This window comes from Tauraco erythrolophus, chromosome 5 (assembly GCF_009769465.1).
Source record: "Tauraco erythrolophus isolate bTauEry1 chromosome 5, bTauEry1.pri, whole genome shotgun sequence".
Lineage (NCBI taxonomy): Eukaryota > Metazoa > Chordata > Aves > Musophagiformes > Musophagidae > Tauraco > Tauraco erythrolophus.
The window spans coordinates 20106420-20124566 of NC_141469.1; the positions used below are offsets into that span (position 1 = coordinate 20106420).

At 48.0% G+C, this 18147-nt stretch overlaps 2 protein-coding genes across 3 annotated transcripts; one reads left to right on the top strand and one right to left on the bottom strand.

Moving 5' to 3' along the window:
• Positions 1 to 1890: 1890 nt before the first annotated feature.
• On the bottom strand, positions 1891 to 12547 carry ENOPH1 (enolase-phosphatase 1). Of its 2 annotated transcripts, none has more exons than XM_086611647.1 (7): positions 12466 to 12547; positions 8475 to 8577; positions 7540 to 7742; positions 6905 to 7025; positions 4577 to 4709; positions 4167 to 4290; positions 1891 to 3077 (listed from the first exon to the last, which is right to left on the bottom strand). In XM_086611647.1, exons 3-7 carry the CDS (start codon positions 7562 to 7564, stop codon positions 2818 to 2820), a joined length of 663 nt encoding a protein of 220 aa, XP_086467773.1. In that variant the 5' UTR covers positions 7565 to 7742; positions 8475 to 8577; positions 12466 to 12547; the 3' UTR covers positions 1891 to 2817. The 2 variants fall into 2 exon arrangements, with proteins under 2 accessions (XP_086467773.1, XP_086467774.1); XM_086611648.1 differs by lacking the exon at positions 1891 to 3077 and adding an exon at positions 3438 to 3466.
• A 608-nt stretch (positions 12548 to 13155) lies between these two features.
• Positions 13156 to 17659, top strand: HNRNPDL (heterogeneous nuclear ribonucleoprotein D like). The gene is given in 11 exon segments (XM_086611881.1): positions 13156 to 13286; positions 13288 to 13319; positions 13863 to 13987; positions 13990 to 14030; positions 14119 to 14281; positions 14570 to 14700; positions 14818 to 14851; positions 14854 to 14931; positions 15759 to 15926; positions 16124 to 16168; positions 16171 to 17659. Coding segments are annotated over 11 exon segments (879 nt in total). The 5' UTR covers positions 13156 to 13247; the 3' UTR covers positions 16194 to 17659.
• Positions 17660 to 18147: the final 488 nt, after the last annotated feature.

Consider the following 18147-nt stretch of genomic DNA (forward strand, 5'->3'; position numbering starts at 1 on the left):
TCTGTTTCCAAAGAAAAAGCAGGAGCTCAAAGCCCTTGTTTGAAAACCTGATTTTGGGAAGGCTGCTCTATTGGCTGGATGAGGGAGCGATGGGAGTTGCTTCTCATGAACGTGGCTCCTGTTTTCCTCCATGAGTCGGGCTTAGCTCCGGTTTGAATCTTGTCTGAGCTGCAGGAAAATAAACAGAATTTAAAACGGTGGCAAAAGGCATTTGAAGGGGAACTTGTACCGCACTGCCACATTTCTGACAGAGAGGGAAAAGGCATGAGGGCATTCAGTCTTCTGCAAAGGTCGGGCCCTCTCCTGAAAGGAGAAACAGTTCAGAAAAAACTTGGGTCAAAACTAGTGTAAGTAGAAAGCTTTCAACTAGCCCTTTACTTTATCTTCTGTGGGACAAAATTTCCCACAGCTGTTCTCGGACAGCTGTGTTATAAATCCAGAGCATCTCCAGCCAACAGAGACTGCTGAAGCTGTGTCGTTGGTGGGAAGGTTTCCTGGAGGAACATGCTAAGAGTGGCCCGTGGGCACAGCAGCATAAGGTGCAGGGCTCCCCAGCAGCCCATCTTGGGAGCACCTCCCGGGCCAGGGCAGGAGGGGACAGCCTGGACAAGATGCAGGTGGGGATTCTCTTAAACAGGCACACACAATGCATATGGAGCACAAAATAGGGATTTGTTTTAAGGGTGTTGTACTGTAAATAGTCCACTGTGACTTTTTTTTTTAATCAATTAATACTTTCAGTTTATCATTTTATATTTTGTAATTTTATCAAAGGAAAAGATTATGTATGTCATTTTTCCCTCCCCCTCCCCCTCCCCCTTTCTCCCCCCCCTCCCCCTTTCTCCCCCCCCCTCCCCCTTTCTCCCCCCCCTCCCCCTTTCTCCCCCCCCTCCCCCTTTCTCCCCCCCCTCCCCCTTTCTCCCCCTCCCCCTTTCTCCCCCTCCCCTTTCTCCCTCTCCCTTTCTTTCTCTCCTTTTCCTGTATGCAATCCAAACTGAACTTCAGGTTTTTGGTGATAATCTGTACACTTCTTAGAGTATTTCTAACAGCACATTTCAGTACAACTGAATGACAACTGATATTCACTGAAACATGACCACTAAATAAAGCGCTTTTATGGAGAAAGTGAGTTTTATTGTTGTCCCCTACCCCATGCATAGCTTCTGATGGCAAAGGCAAAACAAAAGGTGAGTATTTACAGTGTCATGATGAAAATTAACACTTAAAGAAGCCAGGGACTATTCAGCCATGCAGATACACTTATTGTAACACTGCTAATTAGCAGACTCTTCTAGGGAGGAGGATCACACCCATTCCACAGCCCAGAAAGGCATCCAGACTAGCTGCCTCACAGCTGTACCCACTACCATCAAAGTTTTAGAAGGACAATGCTGGTATGATGTGGTTTCCTTCCAAAATGCCTCTCTTGCTTGTTCCCTACACAGCAGCCTCTCTCAACAGGGACAGCTGTAGGTGTAGATCAGAGCTCAGGAAGGCAACATGCGTGTTAGTATTCCATCTCGGCCGTCCATGAGGACAAGCTAAAGTACAGCCGTGCAGAAATTATTAAGTAGCAAGTGACACCCATGCACAAAGTGCCAGCAGCAGAGAACTGGAGGTTCAGACTGCCTCTGTCTCCACCATTACTAAGTATAACCGAGCTGTGGCTCTCACTCTTGCACCCTCACCGAGCCCCCTACTGAAACTGTAAGGTGGTCGGGGAGGTAATACAGCTTCCTCAGCAGGACAGGGTTGTCTGCTTTAAAGGACGGACTGGGGAGGGCAAAAGCAGGAAAACAAAGTTTTCACAGATTTAAAAAAAAGAGATTTGCCTTTAGGTGCTGGGATCCCTGATGGTAAGACACAAGGGCTGGGATGGAGTGAACACAATGAAAGCAAAGTTGTGTTTTTATTTACTACGTTAGGAAAAGCTCCATGACCTTCTGATATAAATTGGCACAATTTAGGTAGGTGAGTGAAAAGTTTGGGCTTTTAATTCTCATTAAATGCAGCAGGATGTGTCCCTCAGAAGCAGTTGTCAAGGTTTGCTCACAGCTGACCAGTGCTATGAACGTGCGACAGGGTGATGTTGGCTGCTGAAAAGGAGCTCCACAGGTTAGTGCTAAGGGACATCAGAAATGTGGTCAAGCTGACTTTGGTGTTCAGCCAGTTGGATCTCATAGCCCAGCACCATGATGCAGCAGTGAGGTGGGTCTAGAATTTAATTTTTAAAGCTGCATTTATGTATGCTCTACTTCATTCTGGTAGGCTGGCTGTGTAGCTCCAAGCAAATTCTATATGCAAGTTGTACTGTTTCATACCTAGACCTGCTGTGGATATAGCCAAGATTTAGGTTGTTCCTGGTCTAAAGAGCTTGCCTCCAGCAAGGGCTGGCTTCTTCTGTCACAGCCCAAAGCTACTGTATTATAGCCCACATTTAGCATTTTCCTTCGGGTATACTAACCCTCCTAACTTTGAAAGTTTTGACTTAGCCAGCAACCCTGTCTGGAGGGAGAAGGTCATATCCCCTCATGGTCCCCAGAGGTCCCTCTGGGACAGGGGGACATATACCTTGCTTGCAGACTGTTTCTAAAAATGATGGAGCTCATGGTGGGGCATCTCAGCACCAGCTTTCAATGGGTGAGTCTGAAGGAAGCATCCCCTGAGCTAATTGCTACTTGGAAAAGGGGAGGAACAGCAGGGCCCATGGGTGGTGCTCCTCACCCTGTTCCCAGCTCTAGTTGGCTGCTGCAAGCCTTCGTCCTACTGCACAAGGGACCACACACCATACTCTCCATCCATACCTGCCTGCACTAGTCACGGGTCCAAGACATGATGTGGGTTTGCTTTTAAATTCTTATTATGGACAAAATTACCTAATGTTACACAGAGACAATTTAGGTGAAGCACAGTCTTTTGTGCATGCATTGCTTTCCCTAAGTGGAGGAAGGCAGAAAAAAGTTCTTTGAAAGATGAGATGAGGCTGTAATATGATTTCTCATCGTCCGTCAGTCCTGCGTTGCCTGGTCTGATCACCACAGCCACATGAGTGTCCGCTTCCTCGGCTGCATTGGCTTCTGAAACAGAGGTGGGGAGAGTGCAGGTGAGGTATGCTTATGGACCTCTCCACATGGAGGTCTTTAAGGCTTGAAAATGCCCCCAAACACTGAAATGCTTTTAAAGGTTGAGACTGAGAGAGCGGTGTTTGCAGGTGAGGTGACACCGCAGAGCTCTAGAGAAGGACTAACTCTCGGCAGATCTGCTGTGGATGACTGTAGCTGCCATGTAATGTGAGCAGATGGGAGCTGGCTGCCTTGCCATCTCTTCCCCTCTCCCAGCTGATGTCTGTCCAAGGCATCTTGCAGGCAGCATGCACTGGCAGCTCAGTTGCTGTCACAAAGAAGCTGGGCTGTCGTCAGGCTGTGGCATTAGCCCCCCTCACTGGGAGTCACTTCTCACAAGCTTCCTTTGCTCCACAAGCACAGCAAGAGTCCATGGGAAGATAATAGAGGGAAAAGGAAGTAAGTGCAAGCTCCCACCAGCTCTGTTGCCAGGGCTGGGGAGGAGGTAAGGGCTAACTCCTGGGGGCTAACTGAGCTGGTTTAAACTGAGATCACAACCCAGTGCCATTTCTGCCAGAAAGATGTTTCCTGCAAAGGCAGGAAATTAAATTAGCTTCCTGAATCTGGCTTTCCAGGGGTCAAGTCTTGGCAACCAGGAGCAATGTTTTCCTGCTGATGAACACAACTTAACGGTAAGTGGCACAAGGAAGCAGCCACTGCACGTGCCACACAGCAGTGCAGCAGGCATCGTCTGTTCCCCAGAGCATGGGTCACAAAAACCACCGACCCTGTTTGTAAATGGGGCATGCCAACCACTTCAGCAAATGCTCCACTCTGCTTTAAGTCTCTCCTTGCTCACTGGTGCAAGGGCAGGTTTTCTACTTGACCTATTTTCCCTCATTGCAGCGCTGCTCACAGATATCCCACTGCTGTGTGAGGGCCTGGATGTGTAAGGAAGGAGCATGCAGCAGCTAGGGGGATGCCACCAAAGCAAGGTGGTCTGCAACGTTTCTGGAATGCCTGTGACAAATCAGCAGCACGTGTTTAAAGAGCAACTGCTTCCCTTGCATAGGTGAGAGGCAGCAGGTCTGGCAGGCCACCTACCTCGAGGGACATCTGTCAGGAAGAGGATGTTGTTGGTGGCACATCCAATGCTGGAGGCAATCCTTCTGTAACTCTCACTTTCTACCTTGGGGCCTATTTTGGTATCAAAGTGGCCATCGAAGAGCTGGAAGAGAGAGAAAAGCAAAGGCAGTTGCTGAGTGCCACCTGAAGAGCAAGGCTAAACCTCACTCCTGAGTGAGATGTCCCCTTCCCTTTCTATCACAGTAACAAAGGGCCAACTTCGAAGGGCTAGCATACTCCACTGGCTGAGCTTAACTTACATGGGCCAAACCCACTGTCCCACTTTCCTGTCCCAGACTCCATTCACAAAGTGTTATGGCAAGGGCAGTTGTGGGAGGGAAGTGCTCTGCAGAGGGAGAAGCTGTAAGGAAGGTGATAAGGTTATCTACCTCTAGGATATCACCTTCTGTAGAGTATCCGAACAGAAGCTTCTGGGCCTCAATGCTGCCCGAGGAGTAGATATAGACCTTCATCCCTGCTTCCCGCCACTTCCGGATGGCTGGAACCACATCCTCGAAGATTCTGGAGCAAAAACAGGGCAATAGGTAAGGGGCAAACACAGAGGCACCTGGAGGGACATCTTTAGCCAGGTGCTGTGACAAGTTTCCCATTAGTTTGCAAGGGGACTTCCTTCTCAACCTGCTCGGGGCTTCTGCAACTAGGGAGTCTATTTCAGCAGCAGGTGATATATTCTTAGCTTCAGCCAACTGAGTATGTCATTGACTGCTATGCAAACAGCAGCTCTGATGAGCTGTTTCAGACATTTGTCAGGAATTTCTCCAGTCCCTTCAATTTGGAGAGGGGAAAACGGCATCCAACTGCTTTCCTCTGCAAAGGAGGAATAAGAGGGAGGACAGAGAAGACCTGCATCAATGCACCTCTGTGCAGGATACAGCTTGAACTGCTCTTCACATGAGAGGTAACAACATTGTTTGAATGCTGTCCTCAACGGGAAATTCAGACTTCAGTAGTGTCTAGAAACACTGGCTTGGATTGTACTTTGCATCCTGAGTCCTACCTGCCTTGCAAGCTACAAAGGTGTCCCTGTTGGTAAGAGCTATGGCTGTAAGCTGCAAACCCATCCCACAGGTTCAGGCTCTGACCTAGGGAGGAGCTGAGAGGAGGTTGCAGCTGCAGAAGCTAAATGAGTGGCATTGGACTAGCTGTTAGAAGCCAGACAATTCAGGAAAAGAGCCTCCCCTAAGGGACTGAGGTCAGAGCAACTCTATTCAGTGACTTGGTCAGGTTGTACAGTACTATCCATGGACTAGATGTGTCCCTGGTTTAACTGCACCACAGAGGGTGAATCAGCTCCTGTTCACCAGGCAGCAGCATCCGTCCTCTTAATTATTCTGGCCTTGCAAAGTGCTGGGAAGGAAAGATATCAGTCTAGCAATAGGGAGTCTCAAAACATGGGCGCCGTCTGACTCCTAGGTAGTAGTGCCCAAAGACAAGCCCAGCAGCAGGGAGCAAAGCCGTGAGAGGGAAGGAGGACCAAAGCCAAGGCAACTGCCGCACAACTGCTAACGGACAGGTCTGTCGGTTCCCTTATACCTCCCTCATTTATACCACGAGACCTCTCCAGTGCTGCACTTACATGTATGTAAAAGCTCTTTGCATGCAAAAGACAAGATGACCCATGTACAGAAGGCCAGAGGATGCTCTAGAGGGACAAAGTGAGGCTGACAGTAAGTCTCTCAATAAAAAACATGGTGGTTGATAAGGAAGGGCCACAAACAGCCTTGGAAGGGCAGGGACGGGGTTTGAGTTTGATATGGCAGAAGGACGGAGAGAGGAGCTGGAGGAGACATGATCCTCAGGGAACTGAGTTTTCACCTCGGTCCAAATTGCAGCCTTCCCACCTGCACTGCACAGCTCTGTGTGGCCACTTGGGCCAAGGCCCAAAGGTACTACCCTGAAAAGGGAATCCGAGCACCTGAATTGCCTGAAGAAAGAGGACTCCAAGTAGATGCAAAAGGAGGTGTTGGACTGAGTTTTGTAGACTGGTAGCAATCAGCTGGCCCTTTCCCCATCTCCAGTTTCTTGGCCATCTGCTCAGTTTCTTGGCCATCTGACCTTGTTATGTTATGTTTTTTGTTTTTGTTTTTTTTTTTTAAAAAGTTCACTTTTTTCCATACTTATTTATTAAATATTTTGAGCTTGTACAGCACCTGTAGAAACTCCCAGCCACCCTCATGTTTCCACATGCTGAGTTCAGTGCCTGGCTTTCAGATGCTGATATGCCAGATACAGCTGGGCAAGGGGGAGACTTTAGAGATCTCACTCCTTGGATGCGACCAAGCAGCAAGGCTAGCTCCACAGTTTTTTGCGCCATATAAGATAATTAACTCTGTTTTAAAAAACAAACAACAGGATGTCTGTCCCTCTTGACTTGCTTTTGGGTTTTGTTGCTTTTTCTGGTGGATGTTTACATTTTTCTGTGAGCTCTTTTGCTTCTTCCTCATTCTTCCTTTGGCAAAACACACTCTGAACTTAACGGTTTGTTCTACTTCCTTAGGAACTTGAAATTAATAGTTTAACCAAGTATCTCTCAACCTAAATAAGATGATCAAGCTCAAGTCCAGTTATCCCTACTTATGCACCACCCTTGTGTTGTGGTCGAAACATAAAGAGGAGCCTGAAGAAAAAAGAAGCGGGAAGGCAGGAGACACTCAGGTAAGAAACAAAGCAGGAGGAAACAACTGAAATGAACTGACCCTGCAACCCCGTCTTGTTTAGGCTTGTTCCAAATGTGAGTGCAATTCAGGGATAAAAAATGTGAGATGGAAAACTGTAAGAAGTTCACACTTGTGCCTCGATCTCTTTCTATCAAGAAATCTGTGGAGAAATATTGAGACATTTTCTGAATTTTTAATGCAGAAGATAGCTGTACCAGATGAATGTTCTGCCACTTGTGGGAGGAAAATTGCCCCATGTCATGCCTCCATTACCTTGTTCTGCTTCTTGGACCCAGTCTCCTTTACAGACCCTGACCAGGTGGCTGAGAACTGGCTGTTCCCCAGCATGTAACTGCCAATTATTCCTTGAGGAGAACACTCTCACCTACTTGTCACCTTCCTAGTGGGGACTGAGACAACTTGGTCAGTCTTGAGATTACTATAAGCTTTTGGTTCCCTAGATCCAAAGATTAAGGTCAATGGATTTGTGTTTCACTGAATGATCAAGTTGAAATAAAGTGTCTGCAGTTGGTTCCATGACAGCAACAGCTTCTCCACCAAGGTAGTAATCCTATTTGTATTTTTACATGGGGCTGATTCCATAGCTTATGAAGCTATTCTGCTAACAGACCTCTAGGAAGATGCACCCCATACACACACACACAAGTACTCACTCTCCTTTGACATGCCCGGTTGCATAGGCTGCCCTCCACATGTGGCCCTGCAGCTGCTTCAGTGCTGTGGTCTTCCTGTCTAGAGACATCTGCCAGTGCACATTGTCTACAACTGCCTGGATGACTCGCTCCAGCTCCTCTTCCCCACTTCCGCTCTCCAAAGGGATTGGCACAGCCCCATCCAAGCTGGAGTCCTCCTGAGCCTGGAAATCATCCATGATAAAAAGAGGCGAGGAAAGAAGTAGAGCAGTCTCAACATCTCCATTTAGGAAAGGGGTCTAACACCTGCATCAATGCACCTCTGTGCAGGATACAGCTTGAACTGCTCTTCACATGAGAGGTAACAACATTGTTTGAATGCTGTCCTCAACGGGAAATTCAGACTTCAGTAGTGTCTAGAAACACTGGCTTGGATTGTACTTTCGAAATCCAACAATTAGCACTACTGCAGCTGTATCGTAAATAATGAGAATTATACTTGCTTAAGTATTTAGTTATTGAAATTAAGGCAAAGAAGCAAATGCATTTGTTGGCTTCAGCCAGCCACAGGTCTCAAATTGATGCTGTGTCCCTGTACAGAGGCAGAATACGCCATCCCTCTGCACTGCTTCCCAAACAGGCGCCTGGAAGCCACAGGTGGTGGATGCAGCAAGAGAAGGGCACAATGCAGGCATGAAGCTGAAAAGCCATGGTTTGACACCTGCCCAGGGCTGTGAAGACCAAGGTGAGCTGAAGGAAACAGCTGAGCTGCTGCCTACAAAGCACCAGCCCTTTCCTGAGCAAAACCCCAAGCTTTGAGTGGGGACGAATCAGCCCGTCAAGGGGAGTAAAGAGAGGTATGGGCTTGTGTTAGGTGACTGGGGAGTCCGAGTGACCTGAAGTCTCAGACATGCCATGAAAACCCAGAGAAACATGGTGTAGCCCCGTTACTTAACTTGTTTCCCTCAGAAGTCCGACGTCCTGCTGGCACTCCTCCTCCTCCCAGTGAGCGCGCAGATACTCCTTCACGTTGTCTTTGATGTAAGGGAACAAGGTCTCCTGGCAGCAGATCAGAAACACAGACAGCTCCTTTAACCTGGCAGAAGTAAGGCTGAGCTGCTTTGAAAGCAACTGTTTGCACATGCTGGTGTGTATGGTTATTTTCCCAACTCAAGCATCCCCTATGGCACTGCAGCTTGTGAAACTGCCTGCCACGAGTGTCTGCCTGGTCACAGGCCAGAGCCAACCTTGGGCCAAGATTAGTGCAGATGGATTTTTTGCACAAATGCTTATGTAGCTGCAACTTTTAAAATCCCAGGATGGAAACGTAGGTGACTAACTTTTCCTGGGCTTGCCAAAAAATGTCTCATCAGCTGGGGAGTACAAGGCTGACTGCATGTACTCTGAACTGGCAAGTTATACTACTACTCCATTTTTAATGGGGCGCCTGTCCTAACAAAGGTCGTTCTCAAAACACATCTCAACTTCTCACCAGAGCTAGAGATATTTTTCTCCTCACTATAGGTCACCTTGAACTTGTTACTGAATTAAGAAAACAGTGGTCCCTAGAGTGTGATGTGGTGGCAGAACTGCAGGACTTTATATTACTCCAATATTCTGTTTTCCACATTATATATTGTAAAAATAAGGTAAATTTATGGGAAAGAAAAATCTCTTAAATGCCTAGAAAGTTACCACAAACTTGTCTAGGAAAATCAACAGCCTTTTAATACCCCCAGTTACTCTCTCAACTCCTTTATTTGAGCTTAGTTGTTTTCAAACTATCTTTTAAATTACGGAGGAGTATCCACTAGGAAATGTAACTGACCCACTGACTTGGTTTAACTTCCCTGACAACTTGGATGCCAAAAGGTCCTGATTGCTTTCCAAAAGCAGCATTTCGTGCTTTTGTGCTGGCAAAGATAACCACTGAAGAGGCTCCAAAAGCACAGTGTATTCCGTGACTCAGTGATTTTAAAAGGGTAAAAGCCTTGGCTCATGGGCAAATGCATTGGTCTGTGGTCCAAGAGGGGACACCCACATGACGTGGAGTGATGGAGAGTGAGTGGGACAGACCATTTATAGATGTCAGAAGCGATCCAGGCAATGATGCACTAAGTTTAAAAGGCCACGAGTTTGTGTGGAAGGAAGACTCCTTGCATCCTGCAAGGAAATACCTCCATCTCTGAGACTTCAGCTTTCTGCAAAAGCTGGCAGCTGTAAACTCTTGAATAGGTTTAACCTGGGCTGTTACTGATCTTTTAAGTTCACTCCCTTCTTTTTATCTTGGCTAGCAGGAGACCCGAGCCTGCCTGTGTACAGTTCCCATCACTCCGTCCATCTCCCGTGTGTGCCAAGGAAATGGGTGCTATCACCACACCGCACCGCCAGATGGCTGGGCTCCTCAGTGACCTCCATCCCCAGATGTGGCTGCCCCAACACCGCTTGGCAGGATGGAGAAACTGCTGCCAGCAAACACAGCTCGACAGCCCTCCTAAGCCTTCACAACTGCTCACAGCAATATTAAGTAGACAAAGGGTGGTATTTTTACTATCAGTAGTCACCCATGGAGCATGCTGTAATTAGCACTTGTTCGATTTCAAGCTACCAGGGTCAATTTTCCTCTCAATGTCCATGCAAGCTGTCTCAAATTTCAGTGACAATCTGCTCTTTTACAGGAGATCTGGCAAATCCCAGGGGATGTAGTTTATCAAATTACATCTCTCTCCTGCTATCTACTTTTCTCTGCCGGGGTGGACCCAGCAAAAGAGAAAACTTGGTGACATCTGAGTAGGGGCCACCAAATATTCTCTTTTCTGGTATCATTTCTTAATCATAGAATCATAGAATGGTTAGAGTTGGAAGGGACCTCAGAGAACATCTAGTTCCAATCCCCCTGCCATGGGCAGGGAAATCCTCCACTACACCAGGTTGCCCAAGCCTTATCCAACCTGGCCTTGAACACCTCCAGGGATGGGGCATCCACAACTTCTCTGGGCAACCTGTTCCAGTACCTCACCACCCTCAATGTAAAGAATTTCTTTCTTATATCTAACCTAAATCTGCCCTCTTTCATTTTAAATCCATTGCCCCTTGTCCTATCACTACACACCCTTGTAAAAAGTCCCTCTCCAGCTTTCCTGTAGGCTCCCTTTAGGTACTGGAAAGCTGCTATAAGATCACCCCGGAGCCTTCTCTTCTCCAGGCTGAACAGCCCCAACTCTCTCAGCCTGTCTTCATAGCAGAGGTGCTCCAGCCCTCTCATCATCTTCGTGGCCCTCCTCTGGACTCGTTCCAGTAGCTCTATATCCTTCTTGTGTTGGGGACTCCAGAGCTGAACACAGTATTCCAGGTGGGGTCTCACGAGAGCTGAGTAGAGGGGCAGAATCACTTCCCTTGACTCTAATCCACCCATCAAGTGGCTCATTCTATTTCCTTACTTTCCATATTCAACAATTCTAATACTAACAAAAGGATTAAATAAAATCCTTTAATATTAAAGAATAAAATGCCAGCAGAACCAGTGGTGGACCTTTTAAAGGGAAATAGAAATTATGAAGGTTAACTGAAAGTCCAAGTGAAATAACTTGTTTCAAGGACTTTCAGGATTTCCAGCAAACTGAGTTTTATTGAGAACCATAACTCATTTGGCCTCCCTGCAAGAGAAAGACTTTGGATATGAATCCGTCTCAGGTGTATTGCATGTTATTTGCATGGCAGTAAAACAGATTCAAGGTGGACATAACCAACTTCGTTGCTCTGTTAGATGATTAGTAAGAAATCTGAGCTGTTCAAACTATTTAAATTGAAAGATACTGAAGGAAGGGAGGCAGCTGTAATGCCAGCTAGACCTGAAGTTTCTTCAGGAGCACTGGAAGAACATGGACAGAAAGATGTAGGTCATATTGTTCACCTGTTAAACCATGTTAGCAAAAACACCTAGAAAGCCTGGCAAGAGCCTTCACCCCCTGCACATCATGTGGGTCACAAAGCACCTTCATAAACTACCAGCAAAAAAGATCCACCAAAAGCTATGTCTCACAGAGAAATACAGGTTAATAGCAGGAGCAGGGATAAGTCTGTTCCATACCTTAAATACAAGCAAATTGCTCCTGCCTGTGAAACACTTAAGCCTAGTTAGGGATCAAAACCTCTCAGAGAGGAGGGACCAGCAGCAGTTGGAGAACTGCAAATTTTAATAGCATATTTACAGTGTTTGTCTCGATGCCTTGTGCTGGCCTTGCAGACTTCCCAGTCCCTGGCTTCCGCACCTAAACGAACATTTTCAATAGTCTTAAGCCTTCTCCTAGGCAAGGGAAGCCACTTGCCCGTATTCGCTGTTAGTACAAACCTCCTACTGTACACTCGATGTGTTCTCTGTGCCACCCTCTCCCTTTACTGGTCCTGTGCACACTGGAGGAAGGACATCTATCTCTGGTGACAGCAGCGGAGGCCCCTGACTGTAGCACCCATTCGAAGGGAAAAGGAAAAGGCAGCGGATAACCCCGAGACAGCACTTCAGGCTTTCTGCAAGCTCAGGTGACGTGCTGCAGCTCCAGCCATGTGAGCAACAGCAATGCTCGAGGGCTTTTCCTAAATGAGGCCAAGAGCATTCCAACTGCCCTATACCCTGAAAAAAATCATTTTCTGAACTGCCCTGGATCTGAATAGTTCGCTGTTCCCGTGCCCACAAAAGAGGCAGGCGAGGGGCAAAACGAGACATATTTCTCGTGAGCATTATTCGGAAAAGCACAGGAACCGAACCGTGTTACGGTTCTTACACTTCTGGAGGAAACTCAGGCCTGCCCTCCGCAGGGCTGCGGCTCCGGGAGAGGCGCTTCCCTCCCGCGGGGGTCCGTGCCAGCGAACGGAACCTGCAGTCACAGAAACCCGGCTGGCGCGGCGTGTCGCGATAACCGTGATAACAACGGCGACACTGGGTCTCACCTGGACGAAGGCGATAGGGGTGGTGGTGCCCTCGATGTCCAGCAGGATGGCGCGTACCTCCGCCGGCACCGGCAGCACGCCCATGGCGGCGGCGGCGGCACGTGGGGCGCACCGGGAGAGCGCGTCGGCGGCCGCTCCGCTCCGCCCTGTGGCTGCGCGGAGGGCCGGGCCGGGCCGCCGCGGATCACGGGAGGAGAGCGCGGCGACCGCGAGATTCCAGCGGCGCCGAGACCGCAGCGGCGGAGAACGCCGCGCCGGCTGCGCCCGCCCCCGGAGCGCCCGCCCCGCCCCGCGGGCTCCTGAACCGCGTTTGTGGGTCGCGCGTCACCCGCCCCCAGCCGCGGCGCCAGAGCCCGCCTGTCTCGGTCCCGGTCCCGTCCCCGCCCAGGGCAGCGGCACCCGCCTCGCCCCAGAGCCCGCACCGAGAAGGAGCACTGAGCACGCAGAGGGGCGAGGCGGGCGAGATGGCGGCTGCACGCCGCGCTCCGGGCCCGCGGCAGCACACAGCGGCACCGGCGCCGCCCCGGGAGCGGAGCCCTGAGGGCGCCGGCCGCCCGGTGGCGGAAGGGCACTGCAGCTCCGCCGGAAGCCGCCAAGAGCGCTGCGGCGCAGGGCGAGCAGGCGGCGTTGATTGGCTGCCGGCGCGGCTATATAAGGGCGGTGCAGGCGGTGCCCGGATCTCTTCCACCGCCATTTTCTGCCCGGCGCAGGTCCTGGCTGTCTCTGCCGCTTGCCTGAGCAGCCCCACCACCCTCGCCCCGGTATGGAAGAACGCGACCGAGATGAGCGGCGGCCCGGAGGAGTTCGCTGAGGGCTCCAAGGATCAACGCGAGCAAGAACCAGCAGGACGACGGGTAGGGGCGGGGGAGGGGCAAGCACCTCCATCTCCCTTACTCGCCCTGCCGGGCCGCGCGCGGGAGGAGGGGCGGCTCGGGCGCCGGGGGGGGCGGGGGCGGGGGAGCGGGCCTCCCCCTTCTCGCACTAATGGCCGCGCCCCGCCTTTGTGTCCTGGGCTGGCGACCCGGTTTCCGGGGGGGGGGGGCGCTGCCAATCAGCAGGCGTGACGTCACCGGCAGCCTATGGGGGCGTGCGCTGCGGACGGGCCCGGGCCTGGGGCCGGGAAGGGCACGCCCAGACCCGCCCCCGTGTAACGGCCAGGCCCCGCTGGGCCGGGCCCGCCGCTGCCCCGGGGCTGCCCGTGCGGCTGCCCGTGCGGCCCGGAGCGGGCGGGTGTGGCTGTCGGGCGCTGCCGGCCGAGTCGGATGGCGGTGGCTTCCCGCTTTGCCTTTGGTTCGCGGCGGCCGGGAGCGGGCTTGCTCCGCGGTGTGCGTTTGCACCCGGTTCCGTGTGCACACACGTGTGTTCACGAGTGTGCGTGGGTACTTCTTCCGTTTCAGGAAAATGTTTATTGGAGGCCTCAGCTGGGACACCAGCAAGAAAGACTTGACAGAATATCTCTCCCGGTTTGGCGAGGTTGTGGATTGTACAATTAAAACAGACCCGGTCACTGGGAGGTCGAGGGGGTTGGGTTTGTGCTCTTCAAGGATGCTGCTAGTGTGGAGAAGGTGGGTGGATTTCCTTCGGATCGATGGCACAAAGGCTGCCTGTGTCACTGTAGTGATTTGAGACTTTGTTTCCTTGTGTGCTTCGTAGGTGTTGGAACTGAAGGAACACAAACTGGATGGGAAGCTAATAGATCCTAAAAGGGCAAAAGCCCTAAAAGGGGAAGGAGCCACCAAAAAAGTGTTCGTTGGTGGGCTAAGTCCAGATACGTCTGAAGAACAGATTAAGGAGTATTTTGGTGCTTTTGGGCGAGGTATAGTATAATGGCATGTGAGAACAGCTCTGGTTTCAAGTGCAACATTGCCTCTGTCTTAGACAGAGGCAGAAGAATTTTTGAGGATGGAGTTTTTGGCTCAGGCTTACGTAAAACTTAGGGATTGTTGAAACCATGTGCATGTTAATGATTCCATAGAGTTGTGATGGGCTGATTTAGAGCTGTCAAAAGTAGTCAGCATAGACATTGGACTGCTGAATGGTTCTGGTAGCATAAAAAAGTTGCTTACAGGTTTCCTGCATTAATGATGGGTACTTTTGCTTTCAGATTGAGACATTGAGCTTCCCATGGACACAAAGACAAATGAAAGAAGGGGCTTCTGTTTTATCACATACACAGATGAAGAGCCGGTAAAGAAGTTACTAGAAAGCAGATACCATCAAATTGGTTCAGGCAAGGTATGGAAGCTCTCGTTCTTACCAAGTGAAATAAACTATCTCTGTAGGCTACTCCAAAAGCAACTCACAAAATGGTCTTGAAATTCTTGATGAGTTAAAGAATTTGTGTCTTTACAGTGCGAGATCAAAGTAGCACAGCCCAAAGAGGTATACAGCAACAGCAGCAGCAGCAGAAAGGAGGAAAAAGCAATGCAGCTGGTGGACGAGGAGGTGGAAGGGGGCGTGGACGGGGTGAGTGTTTTGGATATTGAAATTAGCTGAAGTGTCTGTACCAAACACTAAGGTGTTTGTAGATATTCCAGGTTTCAGGCTGCGTGCAGATCTCATGTTTAAATTGAATGTGGAAAGTAAATGGTATTTTTGTGGTCATGATTGCTTGTGGAGCTTAAGAATCTTAAGAGTAGGAAGCTCTGCTCGCATTCAAGTGATGAAGTGGCAAGCTAGATGTAGGGGTGCTTTTGCTTGCCCACAGTTGACAGTATAGCTAAACAGATAGTGCAGTTATCCTTTCACATGAAGGGATATGCTGTTGGCTCATGGACAAGAAACCATGAGCTGTTTGCTGAAGAGTAACACAGACACTTTGCTACACCTTGCAAATAGATGAGAAGCAATCAGCTGTTATGTTACAGGTGTATGTCAGTCTTAAAAGCACTCACAACCAACACAATGCATTAAAGCTGATCCTGTGGTATAACCTGGTGTTCAGGCAGTAGTGATCCATAATGGAAGTTAAAGGAAAAACAGCAGAGCTGCTGTAGTGCATTGCATGCCTTCAGCGTGGTGATGGTTTTTGTTTTTCTTGGCTGTTCTATGAGCAGGACTACCTGCTGTCTTTCTCTCATGTTGTTGTGGGTGATAAGATCTTATGACCCATCTCATATCTAAACGAGATGCCTCAATTCTTTTGGAAAGTTATTTTCTCGTGAAGATGAGAGGATTCTTCCCAGGTATTAGTTCTAGCATAGAAAGATTGCTCTTGAAGGTTAGATGAGTGGGCACAGGAAAGGAGTGAAATAATAGTTCTGTAACTTGGTAAATCAATGACTTGGTTTCAGGTCAGGGACAAAACTGGAATCAAGGATTTAATAACTACTATGATCAAGGATATGGAAACTACAATAGTGCTTACAGTGATCAAAGCTACAGTGGCTATGGAGGATATGACTACTCTGGGTACAACTATCCCAATTACGGATACGGGCCAGGGTACACAGATTACAGTGGTAAGTGGTTTTGATCTCATTCCAGATAAGAACAGCATGCATGTTTAAGTTTTTCTGTAACATCTCTTACTCATACAACATGTGGCTCTAAAGAGTAGCCCTGTTGGTGTACTGTATGGAACTATCTCCTTCAGAGTGATGGATTTCATCTTAATGCTTCTGGGTTGTGTTTGTTTCTCCTCCATGTTATCTACCAGGTCAACAAAGTACATATGGAAAGGCGTCCCGTGGTGGCGGCAATCACCAAACAACTACCAGCCGTACTAAAGCAGTACCTAGTACTTGAGCAAACAGGTGTGTACATGAGTGCGAGGTCCCCTCTGAGTATGTCTAATCTAATTTAAAGATCAATAGACAAACGAAGAGTAAAAACTTGTGTAGCATGACTTTTCTTTAACTAAGCTTTTGTTAACTTAAAAAAAATACTTTTTTTTAAAACCACTTTGCCTACAGTGTCTATAGATCTTTAACTTTGTAAAAATGTGACTTTATCTTCTTTAGTACTTCAGAAAAACATAAGAGTTTTTCTGTTTGCGTTGTACCAGGTGGTCTAGAGGAATAATTAAACTTATTAGAAGTATTACAGGTAAAGTACTGAAATGGGTACAACTTAAGGAAAACAAGAATGTTGTCTTCTAACTCTGACATTATACCTTGTTTGTACCCGCCAGCGGGAACTTCATTGCAGGCCGTGTGTCACCCTGACCACGTCTATCTCTGGGGTCGCACGTTGCAGGCAGAGCGCAAGGCATACACCAGAAAACGCTGTCCTGTGGTATGGGTCTCTTCCAACTTCATGTACCAGCGTAAAGATTAAAGTGGAAAACTTCAGACTTTGGCTTCTTTTTTTAATCTTTTGGAGATTAAGTGTCTTAACTTAAATGGTTTTTTACAGGAGTTAAAGTACATAAATGCCTTACAGCTTAATCATTTGGTCTTCTGTTTAGTGTTGTATTTCAATTGTGGAACCTCATTTTAAGTGTGCATTCCTTAAGATTTAATGCTTGCTTTGTTTCTTTTATAGCTAATAGTGAAATCTGCAAACCAAAACGAACTTTTAAATCTGGATAAACATTAAAGATCATATGCACGTGGACTATTTGAACTAAATCCACCTGTCTTGTGTTTGCACAGCAGTCATTTAGATGGATGAACAAATAATCAGAAACCCTTTTGGCATTGTCTGCAGTGGAAAAAAAAACGATCCAGAGCTTGATTAATAGTCTAAATTGGATGTGTGGTGTCCTGGAACAGCTTCCTAAAGGGGCTGAATGGCTATATTTGGGGAAGATTAATTACTGATGGTAACAAAACCTCTTGTGTTACCTTAATAAATATCATATGATCTTTAACAGTGAAGAAAGGAAATATTAGAAGACTTAAAGCAGTTCATGAAAATGGACCTTTTAACTATTCTTGTAGGAACTTGCACAGATCTGACATATATTTTGTCTTGATTTTTAGGTAGAGATACTGCAACAAAGCTATCTTGCGGCACATCATGAGTGAACAGAAGGTGATCTTCGTGAGAGGAAATGACTATTTTGTAAAAGACTTTTAGCGTATGACACAGCTGTGTCCAACTGTACATAGCAGCCATCTAGTTTTCTTTTATGGTTTTTACTTTGTTTTTCCATTCATGTTATGACACAATGTGGACTTGTGTTTATACAAACTTTTATTTGTATAATTTCATGTTGAAGGATTCTCTAATAAATGCTTACTTAAGTGAATGTGTAGTCTTGCTGTTGGCTGTCAGTTTACAGTGGTGTACTATACTTTTACTTCTACCTTTCTGGAGATAAGTGGCTTGAGACAAGGTTACTGTGTATGCAGGTCAGTACAGCCTACTCCTTTTCCTCACCTGTCTTAACTCAAGGCACTATAGTGCTCTCAGCATCACTGTGGAAGACAGCGGAGTTGTCTCCAGCCAGCTGCAGAAAAGAGGAGAGTGGTCTGTGGCACAATGCTGCCAATTTCAGACATCGCAAGGGGGAGATCTAGAACTACAGCAGCACCTTTTTATACTGATAGCTCAGCACTGCTTTTGAGGGGTTGGGGGGAGGGAGGTTCAAGCACACTTAAGTTCTAGAGTATTCAAGGGTATAATTTAATGCTTCCTAGAGCAATTGCTCTGTGTCTATTCCAGTTCCAAGTAGGAGATCACAAGTTCCTGAACTTCAGGGTCAGCAACTAATTTCTGTACAAGTTGGGATCTATT

Coding starts and splice junctions, on each gene's coding strand:
- ENOPH1 (XM_086611647.1), bottom strand. CDS start 7,564: ATGCAACCGGGCATGTCAAAGGAGA. Junction 4,291..4,576: donor CAGAAGGTGATATCCTAGAG/GTAGATAACCTT, acceptor TCTCTCTTCCAG/CTCTTCGATGGCCACTTTGA. Junction 3,078..4,166: donor CCTGACAGATGTCCCTCGAG/GTAGGTGGCCTG, acceptor CCTCTGTTTCAG/AAGCCAATGCAGCCGAGGAA.